This window comes from Leucopleurus acutus, assembly GCF_964270905.1.
Source record: "Leucopleurus acutus genome assembly, chromosome: 10".
NCBI classification, from domain to species: Eukaryota; Metazoa; Chordata; class Mammalia; order Artiodactyla; family Delphinidae; genus Leucopleurus; species Leucopleurus acutus.
The window spans coordinates 102,059,679-102,078,328 of NC_139153.1; the positions used below are offsets into that span (position 1 = coordinate 102,059,679).

The following is an 18,650-nucleotide window of genomic DNA, read 5'->3' on the forward strand; positions in this document are numbered from 1 at the left end:
TAGGAACCACAAGCGTTTCTGGTGGTTTACTGTAAGGTGCAGTGATCTTCCTACAGCTTAAGGAACAGGTTCTAAAAAACAAGTATCAGGTAGAACAATTTTACACACATTTTCAGGTTAACCATGAAAAAAAAATGTCCACTTGTTTAAGAAAATGCCACGATTTATGCTTTGTGATAAAAATTGTTTAATGATTATTAATTGTCAAGCACTATGACCAAATATTTCCGATATACGCAATGTATGTGATGGACAAATTAGTAACGGAACAATCAGTACTCTAATACAAAAATATCAAGAAGAGGCAGTTTTAAAAAAGAAATTTAAAACTCTAATTAAAATAGGAAAAGATTTTAAACATCACTAATGAGAAATAAATATAAAAAGCATACATATTAAAGGATCAGATTGGCAGGGATCAAAAAACACACAATACTCAGCATCAGGAAGGAACTGGAAATGTGACTTCTTACTATCAGTGGGAATACCCGTAGATACATTTCTGTAAGGCTGCTTTCCAAAATATTGTGACAACTTAGAAGATGCACATGCTTTTTTGACATGACGGTTACCTTTGTCCAGGATTGCTAAGTACGGCATTATTTATTTCACATGACCATGAGTGGGGAGCTTACTGGGCCTGGTCCCTCTGAGCTGTAACTCACTGGATTCAGGGCTTACACTTAGCCCCAGGGGAAGCCCAAGTTGCTGTGCTGGTGACCGAAAGGATATTTATTCTGGACAGAATGATCACAGATTCTAGAGCAGGGGCCCTGACATGTTGTCAGTAGGAACACTTTTCACTTCCTTCCATCAGATCACTAACATCTGCACAGGGCCGTCCTGGCAACTCTGCAGATGAAGGCTCACCCACGTGGCTGCCTCTCCAGGGCTCAAACAGCTGCTTTGAAATCTTCCTGCAGATCCTTATCTAGGGCAAATCCCGTTTCTCCACCCTGTCTGGACTAGAGATCGGCTGGGCCTGAGGCTGTGAGGAAACAGCAGGTTCCTCCTTTTCTCACTTCTTTACCACCTTTGTTAAAGCTTTGCGTTCCGGGGACAGCAGCCTTGTCACCCCACTCCGTTTTGGAACCTGGGCCACATGGACACCCCGAGTGTGTCCCGCCCCACCAAGAACGCTGTTTGCTCTGCTGATGTGAATGTCTCTATACACAAGTGCCCTGAGATGCTCAGAGTAGCGAGTGTGGTTATTGTGGTGTGGACTGTGTTGTCACGAGGCAGAATTTGGGCCTGGAGACCTACTTACATACACTTGGCACTGATTTACATACCAGCCCCTGACAAGTCACTCCAAATACTTGTCTACGAATTCAGCTATATGGTGCAGCCAGCCACTGTTGTAGCCAGATCTGCTATTACGGGCTTCACACACACGAAGTACTGAGTAGATCTGTCAAAACGTAATCGTGATAATAATAAATTAGGGCTTCCCTGGTGGCGCTGTGGTTAAGAATCCGCCTCAGGGGACACGGGTTCGAGCCCTGGTCCGGGAAGACCCCACATGCCGCGGAGCAACTAAACCCGTGCGCCACAGCTACTGAGCCTGCGCTCTAGAGCCTGCGAGCCACAACTACCGAGCCCGAGTGCCACAACTACTGAAGCCCACGTGCCTAGAGCCCGTGCTCTGCAACAAGAGAAGCCACCACAGTGAGAAGCCCGCAGACCGCAATGAAGACCCAACACAGCCAAAAATAAATAAATAACTTTAAATAAAATAATAAATCAGCTCAGGCAGCTCACAAATACAGCTGCCAGTAGCTGCTCCTTAGCCCTGGTTCCTTGTGCTGGAGCGACGTCTCAGTCAACATTCTCTAGGGAAACTGGCTTTCTAACCCACCGCAGAAAAACAAGGAAGGAAAAGAAACTACCATTTCTTTACTGCCTTTCATCTGGTAGGCACTGTCCTAGTGCTGCGGTTATTTCCCATTTCTTTCTATTATTTAATGTGAAATCTGCAGTTTGTGTAGTTGGTTGGAGAGGAGAACACACAGGAAAGATCACGTGGATTGTGAAGCCTGCCTGGAGGGCTTGCAGTGCACAGTCTGCACCACTGCAGTGCAGCTCTTCGCTGACCTGAAACCACAGATACTACTGAACCCTATATATACGTTATGATTTTTTTCCTATACCTACACACCTATGACAAAGTTTAATGTATAAGTTAGGCATGGTAAGAGATTAACAGCAATAACCAATAATAAAATAGAACAATTATAACAGTATACTGTAAAAATGTTATGTGGATGTGGTCTCTCTCTCAATATATCTTATTGTACTGTACTCACCCTTCTTCTTGTGTCTGGGTGACGAGATGAAGTGAGGTGAATGGCGTAGGCATTGTGACATAGCATTAGGCGACTACTGACCTTCTGACCATATGTCAGAAGGAGGATCGTCTGCTTCCAGTGATCCTGGATTCTCAGCCGTGATGATGTGGATGGTTGGGTGCCGGGAGCAGACGATGTCCATGGCGGGGGAACCCAGGCGGAACAGAGCCGGACAGGAGAGATTTCATCACGTTACCCAGAATGGTGCCCAGTTTAAAACATGAATTTTTTATTCCTGGAATTTTTCACTTAATATTTTTGGACCGTGCTTGGCCATGGGTAACTGAAACTGCTGAAAGCGAAACCACAGCTAAGGGCGGGGGACTACTGTACCATTTTCCAATAAAAAGAGGGTTTCTTGGAGAAAAGGCTAATTCTGGCACTGAGGTGGAAGATACAAGATGAGCCTGGAGCATCTTAATAATGCCAGAAACTAAGAAACTGCTTTTTTAAAAAAAGTACGGAAATGTCAAAAAAAAAGCTGACCTGGAAGAGCTCCCAATGGCTCAAACTGGAACAATGTGAGCCAGCATTGGATTATTACCCAGAGGGCGCAGTCGTCACCGGATACACCAACAATAATGACCATAGGCAAGATTTGGTCCTGAATGCAAACATTCCGAGGGAAACTTAAAGGAGACACAGTATATTGGCCTCAGATATTTCCTCCAAATATTTATTAGTAAATTTTTATCTTATTTTCTTTAAAAGACCTATGAGTGTTCAAAGCAAAAATTATAACATTGTATCGTGGGGTTTATAACGTGCAGATGTGAGATGTATGTCAACAGTAGCACAAAGGATACAGAGAGGTTTTTATAATGTCCACGTCTGAAAATAGTACACTATTAGTTCTAAGTGGATTGTAATATGTGAAAGATGCATATTGTAACCCCTGGAACGACCACTAAAACAATGCAAAGAGGTGTCGCTTAAATGCTAGTAAAGGAATTAAATGGAATACAAAAAGTGTTTGTACAAGCATGCTCATAGACCCTTGGGCCAGAGTAGCCCAAACCAGCAAGTAACCCAAATATCCATACATAGAAAAATGTATCAACAAACTGTGATATGTTTACACAGGAGAATACAACTCAGAACTTAAAGGAGCAAACTACAGGGGCACACACTGTGGATGAATCTATAAACACACTGCTGAGTGAGACAAGCTGGCCGTGACACATTATTGTAGGATGACAGGCAAAATGAACCCGTGGTGAAAAAAAATCACAAGAGCGTTTGCTTGTGGGGGGAGAAAAAAATTGCCTGGGAAGGAACTTGAGGGAATTTTCTGGAGGTGATGAAAATATTCTGTTCTCGAAAGGGGTGACGTATACATGGGTGCATTTATTTCTCACAGTTAATGTCTGTGCCTTTCAATGTATGGACCTCTTACCTCATGAAAAAGAAAAACAATTGGAAAAAAAGTGAAGGGTGGGTAGTAGCTTGAGGTATTGATGAAAGAGAAATAGCAGATAATTAGGAGTCACTGAAGCTGGGTGACAGGTCTCTTATACCATTTTGCTATTCTGTAAATGCTTAAAATTTTCTGTAACAAACTGCTGTTATCAAAAACGGAAATTGGTCTACGGTGTTAGCCGGTGAGGTGTTGGTTTCTTCGTGGAGGAGGGAGGGAGAAGTGATGGCGGGGTGTGTCAGGGAGGCCGGAGCGAAGCTGATGTTGCTTTTGGCCACACAAGCATGTCCACTCTGTAATGACCCATCGAGGTGCCCGTGAATGCTTCCTGCATATATCTCTGTATGCATGTTACATGCCAATAAAATTTAAATGCTGCATATTTACACAAAAATCCTAGCTCAGTATCTCAGAATAACAGCAGGGTTTTGTCTTGTTTTGAAGCGGGACACGTTCACTGATGGTCTCATCAGACGGATTTTAATATCTTGAAGTATTCACGTCCTAACCCTCAGGTGACCCCTTAGAGTCTTCCAGTTTTTGCCTCCATTTGGTAGGTGGCGTGATTTTTATTTTTTATGATGCGATACTTTTTCCAGAGCAGTTCATCAGGACCACGACTCTTAGCACAGCACCCCGTGCACAGTGGGCACTCAGAACCTGCAGAACTGGGTTGAATCAGGAATAAAACTAGTGGAAGGGATGCCGAGGGTGGTAAGTAGGCTGTGCAGGTGAGGCTGGAAGACCACGACCCAGCAGCGAACGCTTTTACTTGATGAACCATTTGGAACAAGTTCACCCAAAGATGTGGGTTTAAAGCGATGGTCTTCAGCCTTGACCAGGCCCCGTAATCACCTGGAGAGCCATAAAAAATACCGATGCCCAGGCCTCACTCTAGGGATTCTGATTTAATTGGTCTGTTGCACTCGGGTTTAAGGAATCTTAAAAGCCCCCCAGGTGATGGTCCTGTGCAGCCAGGGGTGAGAACCACTGACTCAGGGCTGTCGAGGCATTAGCTGCAAGTGATTTCCGTGTGTGCTCCGGGGTCTCCGAAAACAGTTTTGCCCTGTTAAAAGCAAAGGACTACTTCTTACTCAGCAACAGGAGGAAATGTCTTCTTAGCAGATCTATTTCTGTGTCACTTGCTGTCAGAGTCAGAGGTGGTTTTAGACACGGTAGTTTGATTTAGTCTGTGTTGAAAATCATAAATAGCCTACAAGTACCAAAAAAAGATGAGAAGAATTTGCCAACACGTGGAGTGCATTATGTATTTTTCAAATTTCTCCTGTGATTAGTAATGAAAACGGTATTGCTGGGGCCTGATTTCCTCAACTCAGCCCTTGGCCATTTCCCCAAGTTATTCCAAGTCTTTCCAAGACACTTCACCACTCTCTCAAGGGGATTATTCCCAAAGGTGAGGAGTACTAGACACTGAAATCTCTGCACAGTCTGTTCCTACTGCAGAAGTGTCCACCTCCAGAACCTCGAATGACTAGGAAGGCTGCATCAGCAGTGGGTCCAGTGGCAGTGGGTGGGCTCTGGAGACAGGTGGAGTTGATTCCCAGTCTCAGCCCAGCCACTCAGTAGCTGTGAGGCTTTGGACAAGTTACTGGGCTTGGAACAGCTATAGAAACCTCGTTTTCGAGAAAAGGCATCCTTACACTGAGTGCACAAACGGCAGCGATTCTTCATCCCTCCCTGTATCCAAGCCCTTTGAAATGTGACTTTACAGCTGCTCCCACTGAGAGGTGGAATCTGTCCCTCCAAACCTTGCATCAGGGCTGGCCAGTAGAATGCAGTGGGCATGCCAGTGGGTCAGCTTGGGACCTCGGCCTGAAAGGTCTTAGATACTTCTGCTTTTTCTTTCAGAACCCTGCCGTCTCCATGACAACAAGCCCATGTTAGCCTGCTGGAGGATGAGATACTTCAGGGAGTAGAACCAAGGTGCCCAGTCAACAGCCAGCTCCTCACCAGAAGCAGAGCCCCCTAATCAACCTGCAGCTGACCACACATGCATGAAGGAGCCCAGCTGAGACCAGAAGAATTGTCTCGCTGAGCCCAGCCTGAGCTAGGTGAGTACTGGGGTGGCTTGTTATGCAGCAGTAGCTAACTAATACATACGCCCACTGCAGACAGGATGCCAGGATTCAATGATATGTTCATCACAAGTTTGCCTACTGGCAAACAGTAGGCACCCAATAGGCGCTGGTTTCCCTTTCCCCTTGTTTAAAGTTGGATCTCTTGAGTTATACAGAAATTGTTGTCATCATGTATGCTTGTGATTGGTTCTTAAATGCACTCAGTGCCCCACCTGACAGGAGGAAAGAGGCAACCAGAGTCTGACCACTAGGGCCCAAGGCCAGATTGCAAAATAAGAAGTTTGTCTTTAATCTGTTCCCTCCAGATCTAAACTCTGGAGGTCAAGGTTGTGGACAGATTTGAAGACATTGGGCTGCACCTTCTGGGGGCCCCATCTTCCTTCCTTTGCTGTCTGATCTCTGGAAAGGGGGAATGGGCCCACACCAAGAAGCAGCTGGGACACAGCGGTTGAGCTTCGGAAGCTTTCTGCTTGCACCCCTCTGCTCCCTCCCTGGACTTGACACTGTCTCTCCCCACCCTGGGTCTGAGGAGAGATGCTGGTAGTGCTTTCAGCTCTAGAAACCAGAAAAGCTGACACAATGGTATGAACAAGCAAGGGCAGATGAGGCCACAGAGGTTGGCAGGGGCCAGGTTAACTAAACTTTTATTCAACTGCAACGAGAAGCCAGTGACAGGGTTTAAGTGGGGGCGGGGTTTGCATATATCATGTTGTTGACATTTTCCAGAGATCAGTCTGGATGCTGAGTGGAGGATGGACTGTAGGAGGACGAGATGGCTGGGAGGCTGTGACTGGCAGTGGACCAGAAAGAGAGGAAGGTTACCGGCAGTGGTTGTAGGGTGGAGACAGTGGGGAGGGGCTGCAGAGCCATTTCAGTGAAGCATTGTGGAGAAAAGCTGGAATGAAACGGGTTCAGTAGAGAATGTGAGGAGAAGCAGCCCTAATGGAGCAGAGAAACAGCGGCAACGCAGAGCGACCTGTGGTCAAAGGAGGTCTGCTTGTTTAATGCACAACACAAAGGCATGTTTGTCCGCTGACAGAAACCACCCAGTGGGGAGGGAGGGGGGGAGGAATGTGATCGGCAAGGGACATTACACACGCAGAACTCTGGGGAGGGAGGCAGAAAGGACTCAGCCCCAAACTGACTTGAAGTTGCAGCTTTCATCTTTGAAATAAATAGGATTTTGGCCTTCTATTTCATAACACAGGACACCCCGCAGATCATATCCTCATCACGCTTCCCTGTAAGAACACCTCTGAGTTCTCAACACCCAAAATGCACAGCAGCTACTTATCTCGCCATACATTTTCCAGCTGAAGTTCATACGTATAGAATTTACACCAAGCCTTCAAAACTTAATACAATATTTTGGGCTTCCCTGGTGGCGCAGTGGTTGAGAGTCTGCCTGCTGATGCAGGGGACACGGGTTCGTGCCCCGGTCCGGGAAGATCCCACATGCCGCGGAGCGGCTGGGCCCATGAGCCATGGCCGCTGAGCCTGCGCGTCCGGAGCCTGTGCGCCGCAAAGGGAGAGGCCACACAAAATTTAATACAATATTTTAACCTAAACGGCATGCTAGAAAAGCTTCATGTTGCTTTCACACATAATTGATAGACGGTCAGAATCACGCTAGTCACTTTGCAAAGCTTTGGAGCACCAACCAAGGAGATGTACATATTTGATGTTGCTGGTCTGAGAGGCCACTGCTGTTGAATTGTGTGGTGACCAAGAAGCAATGCTTTGGGCTTCCCTGGTGGCGCAGTGGTTGAGAGTCCGCCTGCCGATGCAGGAGACACGGGTTCGTGCCCCGGTCCAAGAAGATCCCACATGCCGCGGAGCGGCTGAGCCTGTGAGCCATGGCCGCTGAACCTGCGCGTCCGGAGCCTGTGCTCCGCAACGGGAGAGGCCACAACAGTGAGAGGACCACATACCGCAAAAAAAAAAGAAGCAATGCTCTAAGCATTCTACATTCTAATACAATATTTATAAGGTATATCTAGGTGCCACATTGTGATTTAGGGAATCGGTAGTTTTTCGATTAACTTGCTAGGCCTTATCATTTTTCTTATTTAAAATAATGGAAACAGGTTTTCCTTAGAGTATTCACAGAGATAATATGACATCTAAGGCACAGGATACTGACATTAATGGCAGAGGACTTCCCAGTCTGTCTTAGTTTTAGATTTGTAAATACCTTCCAAATTACTTAAGTTCTATTCTTCCAAATCTTATAGTAAAACTGATGCTCCATGAGGTTGTACTACAAATATTCTGCTGTTTTGTGTCCTCTCTGCATAGAATTGGGGCTGTGCATACTCCAGTTTGAGAAGCATGTAGGAGTACGGCACTTGGAGTTGGTCAGAAAACTTAGATGGAAAAACGCATTATCACTATAACCTCCAATAGCAAGAAATTATTAAAATCGCTTCCAAAAGGATATTTTTAAAAGCATCTTGAAAGTGGTTCTGAAGGAGTCTTAAGGAGCCCTATTAAAGGTATTATGTATTACCTTTAGACACAAACTTCCTTAACAATTTGGGAAGGAGCAACCTGGGGCCTAGAGGAAGGATTCTGGCAAGAGAACTAATTTCAGGTAGGGTACCTTGCAGGTAACCATCAGCGAGCTTCTGCGTAGGCCCCCAGAAGCCTAGGCCCGCTCCCAGCACTAGCCCCGCCCCTACCCGGGACCGCCTCAACACGTGCGGCGTGCCTGCACTGCGCATGCCCGCGGGGAAGGGGCGGGGCGAGCCGAACCCTGGCAGGACCTGAGTGGGGAAGACCATGGCCATGCTGTGTCGGCTGCGAGAGGTGCCCCGGCACTTGCTGGTCTGCGAAAAGTCCAACTTCGGCCACGAGAAGTCGCGCCACCGGCACCTCGTGGAGACGCACTATCACAACTACAGGGTGAGTCCACATCCCGGGCCCGCGGACCGCACACCATCCCGCCGGCGGTGGAGGCTTGGGGACAGCCGCGCTCTGCTCCCCCGCCCTCGGCGCGCGGAGGGGGCGGGGGCCCTCGCCGGGCATGCTGGGAACTGTAGTCTCTAGCCGCTCCGGGACTGTGGTTTGCCCCTCCTCAGGACTACAAGTCCCAAGATGCACCGGCGCGGGGCGGTGTTCCGCCTTCGGAGGGAGAAGCAGGTTGGCGTGCGCCTGACAGAGTTCGCCGCGCCTGTGGCCACTTACTCCTGCCCCGCCCCGCTGCGGGTGGGGTGCGTCCCGGGGAGGGGCGAGGCCGGGACCAGGCCCTGGCGGGTGTGCCCCGCAGCCCGGGACGGACCCGCCCCTTCCCCATCCCGGCTTCGTTCCCCCGCCGCGCGCCGGAGGGTCTTTGCAGAGCCTCGTGCGGAGTCCGGGAAGCTGCTTGCCCTTCTGAACCGCTTATGGGCGCTAGTTTGATACCTGAGAAATCTCCCCCTTTGCCTGCTGCCTTCTGCGTTGTCCAGCCAGAGTGCACCATTTCGGCAGCTTTTGCAGAAATTCGCCGAGGCTTCCCTGCTCGCATGCGCAACTTCAGAGCGATTTTCGCTGTTGCTCCGTGAAAATGTCACCCTCTCGGGCGCCTTTTTCGCGAATGTGGTGGTTGAAGCATCGGTGAGGTTAATTATCAGTTTATCCAGGATCTGCTGAGAGTAGAAGAGAACATTCCTAATTCCCAGGTAGTGTATGCTGGGCGGGCTTCACCAACCCATTTAAGTGGAGAGGGCTTCAGAATAAACCTTACAATGAAAATGCTTTAAGCCTTTTCCACTTTAAATAGACCAGCCTAATCTGAACTCAGGCCTGACTGGCTCGTTTCTCAGACACAACTGGTGACCCTGGTCCTTCAGGGACAAACTGGTGTCCCAGCTTTGGGAGAGTGATTTTTCAAGGTGTGGAGCACCTGGGCGACGTTTGAAACCTGCCAGGTTGATTATCTCTGCTTTGGATGGAAAGCTCATCACAGACAGCAGTCGGGGATGTGTACCTTATCTCTCCCGTCCCATCTGTAGAATTTTTCTATCTGTAAAGTGTAAACATCCAGCAGACTTCTGCTTCCATGTAACCTCTTAATAATTGGTGTCCCTAAATTCCTTATGCCCTAAGGAACAGTTCCTTTGATTCCAACCTGGTACTAGGATACACAGATCTAGGGATATTCAATTGTACTATTTTTCCCTAAAAATTAATTAATGTAGTGATAGGAACGGGACATAAAATATATTGCTCATTTGTAAAAGATGAAACACAAGCAAGGGCTTCCCTGGTGGCACAGTGGTTAAGAATCCACCTGCCAGTGCAGGGGACACAGGTTCAAGCCCTGGTCCGGGAAGATCCCACATGCCGCTGAGCAGCTAAGCCCGTGCGCCACAGCTACTGAGCCTGCGCTCTAGAGCCCGCGAGCCACAACTGCTGAGCCCGTGTGCTACAACTACTGAAGCCTGCACGCCTAGAGCCCGTGCTCTGCAACAAGAGAAGTCACCGCATGAGAAGCCACACACGGCAACAAAGAGTAGCCCCCGCTCACCGCAACTAGAGAAAGCACGCGTGCAGCAAGGAAGGCCCAACGCAGCCAAAAATAAATAAAATTAATTTTAAAAAATTATTTAAAAAAAAAACCCACAAGCAAGAGCTTCCCATTAAAATTGTTTTGCTCAGGCTTCCCTGGTGGCACAGTGGTTGAGAGTCCGCCTGCCGATGCAGGGGACACGGGTTCGTGCCCCAGTCCGGGAGGATCCCACATGCCGCGGAACGGCTGGGCCCGTGAGCCATGGCCGCTGAGCCTGCGCGTCCGGAGCCTGTGCTCCCGCAGCGGGAGAGGCCACAACAGTGAGAGGCCCGCGTACCGGGGCGGGGGGGGGGGGGGGATTGTTTTGCTCATTCACCTTTCCTGTACTGTAAGCTCGAATACAGAAATGGAAAACTTGAGTTGTCAAATTTCTCTTTTCCTGAGATTAGTAAGGTTTTTTTGTTTTGTTATTTTTAAAATTTTTATTGGAGCATAGTTGCTTTACAATATCGTGTTAGTTTCTACTGTACAGCAAAGTGAGTGAGCTATACGTATACATATAGCCCCTCTTTTTTGGATTTCCTTCCCATTTAGGTCACCACAGAGCAGAGCAGAGTTCCCTGTGCTATGCAGTAGGTTCTCATTAGTCATCTATTTTATACATAGTATCAATAGTGTATATATGTCGATCCCCATCTCCCACTCTGAGATTGGTAAGTTAATTTCAGAGTTTTTTTGAAAGCTGTGGAGGAATGGTTAGCAGCCTTCATGATGTATCATCCCTAAAAACCTGGGTGTTGATCTACATGAAAGTAAGACTTGTTTAAACTTATAATGGAGTATAATCTGCAAAAATACTGAATCACTATGCTGTACACATGAAACTAATGTCATATTGTAAGTCAGCAATGCTTCAATGAATAAGACTTGTTTATATTGCACATTCCAATAGGTTTCCTTTCTGATTCCTGAATGTGGGATACTGTCAAAAGAGCTGAAGGACCTGGTCATGGACTCTGGACCCTATTACTTTGTGAAGGATTTACCTCTTCATGAGTTAATCGCACACAAATTCATCAATACTTTTGTCAAGAAAGGTAAGGAAAGCCGTGTAGTGTCTATGAACACGGTGAGGTGAGGAAGTCCAGGGAGATCGCATAGCAATACCAGGGTCCTTCTCTTGTTCTGAATAGGACTGCTGGAGATCGCCTGTGTGGTCAGGTGTGTGCATCCCTCCCTCCGTCCCGCAGTAGCTCAGCCGACTCTGTGTGCCCTCACTAGGTGCTGGTTTCTGATTGCGCTGGTCCACAGGTGTTGTGTGGGAGTGTGTCATATGAGGGTTAATGGAAAGGAAAATCTTCAACCGCTGTGTTCAGATGTGCTGCCATTGGGTGTGTGGCTGCAGAGACAGACCGCTGTTCTCCCCGCAGCCCCCATGACAGCTGTCTGGAGAGGGTGGTCTCCTGGTGCAGCCACAGCTGCTGGCCCCGGAGTCAGGTGCTGATTGGGGTTCAGCATCTTCCGCTTAGACGTTGTGGCTCTCAGCCTCGCCTGCGCACCTCATTCCCATCTGTGTCAGCTGGCTGGATTGGCTTGTTCCAGTTATATCCTAGGAGCCACTTGTTTGAAACTATTTCAGCGTGTCTTTAGGGATCCACCCTCACTATATACATTACTGCACAAGGGCCACTGACATCTTGTCTTTGGTCACACGGACATGATTCCTTTCTTCGGTTCTGAAGCTTGATGCTGGGGGATTCCCTGGCGGTCCAGTGGTTAGGATTCCTCGCTTTCACTGCTGAGGACCCGGGTTCGATCCCTGCTCAGGCAGCTAGGATCCCACAGCTGTGTGGTGTGGTCAAAAAAAAAAAAAAAAGAAGTTTGAGGCTATCTTGGTAACAGTGTGGACACTGGCCATGGCAGGGACTTTTATGTAGCTGACCCGACTTAACCCTGGCAACAACACTATGAAATAGGCCTGCAACGCCCATTTTACAGGTGAGAAAAATGAGGCTCAGAGAGGTTGAGTCGCTTTCTTGACTTCACACAAGTTTGTGGCACATGTTGAGTCTTCATCTGGAACTCTGCCTTTCGGGTGTGTACGCTCACCCGCTTTTCCACTTTGTGCCCCTCTGCCAGCATCCCCGGAGGTGTGTGCTCCATCCTGAGTGCATTTTCTGCTCGTTGGTAGCCAGCTTGCACAGCTAGGCCCTAGGCAGGGGCGTGAACTAGCTGTGCTCGGCCTTGCGTGTCCTCCAGCTTGGCTGAGTGAGCTGGAGCAGTGACCCGGAAGGTTTGTTATCCTGTGAAAATAATCCACTAACTTCTTGCAGGTGTGATTTTTTTCTTGTCTTAATTTCTCCTCTGGGTTTTCTCTTACAGGTGCGTGCTATGCACTAACGTACAACACAAATATTGATGAGGATAATACTGTGGCCCTGCTACCAAACGGTAACCACACTCATTTTTTCTTCTTTCTTAATTATGGAGGAAACACAAACGGTAAAAAAGAAAGAGTCAAGTCATTCGGATGTGTGTAAAGTGAAAGTCCCCCCTTTCATCCCCGTCCCTCCAAACTCACTGCCATTCTCAGCAGGCATTCTTTTTTTTTTAAAGAATCAATTTTATTTATTTATTTATTTTTGGCTTCATTGAGTCTTCGTTGCTGTGCGCCGGTTTTCTCTAGTTGCGGCGAGCGGGGGCTACTCTTCATTGCGGTGCACGGGCTTCTCATTGCTGTGGCTTCTCTTGTTGTGGAGCACAGGCTCTAGGCATGCAGGCTTCAGTAGTTGTGGCTTGCGGGCTCAGTAGTTGTGGTGAACGGGCTCTAGAGCACAGGCTCAGTAGGTGTGGCGCATGGGCTTTGTTGCTCTGCAGCACGTGGGGTCTTCCTGGACCAGGGCTCGAACCCGTGTCCCCTGCATTGGCAGGCGGATTCTTAACTCCTGCGCCACCGGGGAAGCCCCTCAGCAGGCACTCTTGTTAGCAGGTAGGTGTTCATTCTTCTAGACATTTTCTATGAATTTATAAACACATACAGGTTCTTTTTTTAAAATATATATATATTATGTCATAGTCCATTGTTTCTCAGCTTGCTTTTTTCCCAGGCTGTATATCCTAGACATCTCTCCCTATTAGTACATACAGTTTTTTGGGGGTTTGTGTTGTTTTTTTATTTTATTTATTTTTGGCTGTGTTGGGTCCTGGTTGCCACACGCAGGCTTTCTCTAGTTGCGGCGAGCCGGGGGCTACTCTTTGTTGCGGTGCGCGGGCTTCTCATTGCAGTGGCTTCTCTTGTTGCGGAGCATGGACTCTAGGCGCGCAGGCTTCAGTAGTTGTGGCTCACGGGCTCTAGAGCGCAGGCTCAGTAGTTGTGGTGCACGCAGGCCCAGTTGCTCCGCAGCATGTGGGATCTTCTTGAACCAGGGCTCAAGCTGTCCCCTGCTTTGGCAAGCGGATTCTTAACCACTGCACCACCAGGAAAGCCTAGTACATACAGTTTTAATTTACTCTTTTTAATGTCTTGAAAATATTCCAAAGAAGAAGTATACCATAATTTGTTTACTCTTTCTTTAATAAAAACTTCGATAGTTTCTAGTTTCACTCTAATAAATGATGTCTTTGTACATATAATGTATTATAAATAAGATACATGTATGAATAAATAAGACCCTTGTGTGCACTGGTATTTAACTGCCCAATTTGTCTTGCTTTCTCTTAGTCAGTGAACACATGATATTTTTAACATCTCTTATGGGAATTATTTGATTTATAGGGAAATTAATTTTATCCCTGGATAAAGACACTTATGAAGAAACTGGACTTCAAGGTCGTCCGTCTCAGTATTCTGGCAGGAAGACCATGAAGTTTAGTAAGTATCACGCTCACTCCATCAGTTTCTAACAAGGCAGTAGTCTTCCTGTAACAATTTGAATTTAAATGTTTGAATTGCCTCTGTTCTCTTTGCTCAGAAGAAGTGTGGCTTTTTCTTGTCTTTAAAACTCCTTACTCCGGGGACTCTCGGGTGGGCATCAGATAGGATGAGATAGATACTGCTGTGCATCTGTTTGTCTTCAGCTGTCGGCTGCATCTTGAAAAGATCACAGACTTGGACATGTTCCATTAGATACATATGTTTTGGGTCACAAATTCAAAGTGATAAACCCACTTGTTCTTTTTTTTTTTAAATTGAAGTATAGTTGATTTACAGTGTGTTAATTACTGCTGTACAGCAAAATGATTCAGTTATACATATATGTACATTCTTTTCCATATTCTTTTCCATTATGGTTTATCACAAGGTATTGAATATAGTTCTTTGTGCTATACAGTAGGACCTTGTTGTTTAACCAGCCTATATATACCAGTTTGCATCTGTTCCAACTTGCTCTTAGTAAAGAATTTCCTTTAATTTTCCCAAGTTTTATGATGACTAGTAGAAATTCACCCATGAGTGAAGAGATGTAGTTCTGTTGATGGTCTGGCTTGAACATCAGTAGTTACGGCTGCCACCTCCACAGCTAGGTTAGAGTTGATCTCTGCCCTTGGTCTTTGACTACGAAAAATGTGAATTTAAAACACCTGTTGTGGGACTTCCCTGGTGGCCCAGTGGTTAAGAATCTGCCTGCCAGTGCAGGGGACACAGGCTTGAGCCCTGGTCCGGGAAGATCCCACATGCCGCAGAGCAACTAAGCCCGTGTGCCATGACTACTGAGCCTGCACTCTGGAGCCCGTGAGCCACAACTACTGAGCCCACGTGCCTAGAGCCCATGCTCTGCAACAAGAGAAGCCACCGCAGTGAGAAGCCCGTGCACCACAATGAAGAGTAGCCCCTGCTCACCGCAACTAGAGAAAGCCCACGTGCAGCAACAAAGACCCAACGCAGCCAAAAATAAATAAAAATATAAATAAATAAATTTAAAAAATAAATAAAAAATAAAACACCTGTTGTAATTATCTGTCAATGCCAGAAATGTCCATCAGAGGCAGAGTTTTGGTTTGGGAACCCAAAGGGAGGGCAAGAAATACAAAATAACTTTTTTTATCCATAAAACTTCTAAAACTCCTGATGTTTTTAATCTAGCATGTTTTGCACAGCGCAAATTGTGTGTATATGAATGAACTGTTTATTCCTCTCCATTTTTTTAAGTTGTTTCCATTGATTTGATGGATTTATCCTCTAAACTGGACTCTAAGAAGTATAAAAGAATATCTTGGGCTTTCAAAGAAAAGAAACCATTGAAATTTGATTTTCTTTTGGCGTGGCATCAAACAGGTATGAAAAATAAAGTGTGTAACGATGGAGTGGTTTTGAAATCTAATGGTTAATTAAAGGGGAGTAGTGAGGAGAGAATGATTCACCCCAGTGGTCAGGGATGTTGTGCACGTAGATGGATACAGGTGTCCCCCGCTTTTCGAAAGTTCACTTTATGCTCCTTTACTTTTTACGAAAGCAAAAAGTGAAAATAGTGTTCAGCGTGTGTTTTGCAGTGAGCTGCTGTAGAGGCAGTGTGCACCCCAGCAGCGAGAGTGGCACCCCCAGCTCCCTCCCCCAGAACTGCACTCAGCATCTTAGCCTCTAGCCGGCAGAGCTTTGAACTGTGTCTTTGAGCGTTCATTTCATGCATCTGTTAGCAAGATGTGTCTTAAGGTAATTGCTTCTTCGCCTTATGCCATTTCGACTTAATGAAAGGTTTTGTAGGAACACTACTTTGGGATGGGGGGAGACCTGTAAACGTTGTTAAGGAAACTGCTTTGACCCCTCTGGCATCCCTGAGAGCCATAGTCCGGGATCATCTCGGCATGCAGCCGTCTGTCTCCACCTCCTCGGGTTGTGTGTCGATCAGGAGCTCCTGAGGGTGGGGTCTCGGGCAACTACCCTTTGCCCATTTCTCCCTTTCCCTCCTCCAGCTTCCCTCCAACAGCCTTGGCTGGAGTGTTTTAAAATAACACCAGTTATACTGCTAGACACAAACTGCTTATTCGTTATTGCAGGGTAGTAATCAGGCATATCATTAAATGTCAGATTAAATTTGTTGTACCTTTTAATTGATTAGAATAATACATCTAGTTCAGAGTTTCATGTTCACCAAACCTTTTAATCGGCTCACAACTACCATGTACCTCGCTCCTTTTAGAAGTGTATGTATCTTTGGCCCAAAACAAGATTAAATGAATCAAATCATCACAATTACAATGGTGTAGTTCTCTCTTGGAGAAGAGGGAAGCCCCTAGGTCCATTTTGGAAATAGGTCCATCTGCTCCTCCTGGGAAGTTCGTGGTCACTGGGTGCTACAGGGTTGCCTGGGTGAGGCCTAGGTCTGTAACACTTGGGTGCTTCTTCTGTGTGTGGTGCAGACACAGAGGGCAGAGGGGCTGACATCTCAGCTGTAGGAAGTCTTTACTGAGGGCCTCCTATGCAGTGGGTTCTGGAGACCACTGTGTTCCTAAGACTCCGAAGTATTTTAAGGGCTTGTCAAGACCTGTGAAGCACCTGAGATTTCACCCGCTTAGCAAGCTCAGAAGTTAGCCAGCATGTTCTCGTGCACTCTGGCAGGAGACACGAGACCCCTGGGTCAGAGACAGAAAACCTAATGATTCCCAGCAATAGCAGTGGGCAGAGCACCAGCGTTTGCTCCAGTTCACCAAGTCCTGGTTCCTGCAGGGTGATGCATGGTGGGCAGGGGATGCTGGTGCAAGCAGGGGGTTGCATTACAGGAGGGGAGCCTGGAGCCTAAGGAATTCAGATCTTTTATATCTGGCGGTGAGCCTGCTGACCTTTGCCCTGGAGGGAGGGAGGAGGTGGAGGGAGACATTATTTCTAATACACTGGGCAGTAAGCAGGCCTGCCCTCTGCTCCAAGAGGGCCACTATTTCCGTCTTCCAGGGAAAATCCTTCAGGATACACTGGATCTTACTGGGGTTTAAAGACAAGCTGGACTGAGATTCTGTCCTCAGCTCCTCTTCTGTGTCCTTCTTCGAGAGTGTGCAAATACGCTGCTTTCTCTGTAGAGTTCACTAATTTTATCTAAACATAAGTAATGCTTTGATTAAGTCAGAAGTTTCTTAGTAGAGCAGATGTTGAGACTAGTATGGCTTGAATCTGAAAGCCTTATGACTTTCCAGGAAAAGTGTGACAGAAGATGAATGTTGACAGAACCTTGGCACAAGGAGGCGAAGGCAACTTAAATGATTTTAATCTGAGTAAAGCTTTGTACAACCTCCTCTGGCCTTACTTCATCCTGCCTGCTTCCTGAAACCCTCCATTGGGAATGGGGTGGACTCAGGGATTCACTGAACTTGTTTACGCTATTCAAGTGGCCTTATTTGGTGTGTTTGAAGGTGCGGAAGGATCAACGATGATGTCATACTTTTCCAATTACCGGATTCAGGAGCGGCAGCCAAAAATAGCGCTGAGCACGGTGACAGATCTGCCGTGCCCCGTGCTGCGGAGCGGCGAGCTCAGGGGCGAGCCGGAGGCGGCCTGCAGCGCCCAGGAGCTCTTCGAGTGGCTGGGCGCCGTCTTCAGTAACGCCGAGCTGTGCGTATGAGGGTTCCCGGGTCCTGGAGGGCTTGGGCTGGCTTCTCGTTTTCAACAGGGGTTTAGTACTTTGAAAGTTGATCGTGTAGTGGATATAGATGCGTTTTCTTTCCCTTTTTTGGTTACAGAAATAATGAGCCTGATAATTTCATATCAACCTACTGCTGTCCCCAGCCAAGCACAGTGGTGGCGAGAGCTTACCTGTGTACAATCACTGGTTTCATCCTTCCAGAGAAGATACGTCTTCTGTTGGAACAGCTGTGGTGAGAAAAAAGAACAGCCTTTTTGCCATTTGTGCCTTGCTTGTCTCCGCTAATGATCCAGGTTCCAGGGTCCTCTCACAGCGTGTCCCCCTTTTCCCTTGCTTGGGCTCACGTGCAGTAACGTTATCATCTCACATGATGTAATCATCCCTGGTGGTATTGCCAGGTCCTTGTCCTTTGAAAAGAGCGGAGCTTTACTGCGCTTCTTGGGAACAAACTGCTCATTGTTCTTGTTCCGCTCCCCCCAAGACCATTTCGGTGCCGTTGAAGTTACAGTATCACTTAAGTAAACGGCAGTACTCTATGGAACACGTTATGATCTGTCTTAAATGCTGGATTTCTGCAAAATGCTTCACTTTGAAATGGGTGGGAAAAGGAGCTGACCACCTCTGAATCCAAATCATATCCAAAATCTGCCCTGGCTCTAACCTCCGTGAATCGCTGGGCACCGGTAACATGCCACGGGTTGTATAAAGTAGTACTGGATGTTCATT

The 18,650-nt window shown here is 47.1% G+C and overlaps 1 protein-coding gene across 4 annotated transcripts in view; it reads left to right on the plus strand.

Annotated features, from left to right (window-relative positions):
* RPP40 (ribonuclease P/MRP subunit p40) overlaps window positions 1–18,650 on the plus strand; it is a 46,048-nt gene that overhangs the window by 25,174 nt on the left and 2,224 nt on the right. For 2 of the 4 annotated variants that reach the window (XM_082848043.1, XM_082848042.1), the window contains exons 3-10: window positions 5,635–5,837; window positions 8,380–8,768; window positions 11,306–11,450; window positions 12,736–12,804; window positions 14,129–14,224; window positions 15,503–15,628; window positions 17,695–17,893; window positions 18,022–18,156. In XM_082848043.1, coding sequence (XP_082704169.1) covers window positions 8,646–8,768; window positions 11,306–11,450; window positions 12,736–12,804; window positions 14,129–14,224; window positions 15,503–15,628; window positions 17,695–17,893; window positions 18,022–18,156 — 893 coding nt within the window. In that variant the 5' untranslated portion in view covers window positions 5,635–5,837; window positions 8,380–8,645. Of the gene's footprint in view, window positions 1–5,634; window positions 5,838–7,880; window positions 8,769–11,305; window positions 11,451–12,735; window positions 12,805–14,128; window positions 14,225–15,502; window positions 15,629–17,694; window positions 17,894–18,021; window positions 18,157–18,650 lie in introns of those variants that run through there. The other 2 variants (XM_082848045.1, XM_082848044.1) reach the window with 2 other exon arrangements.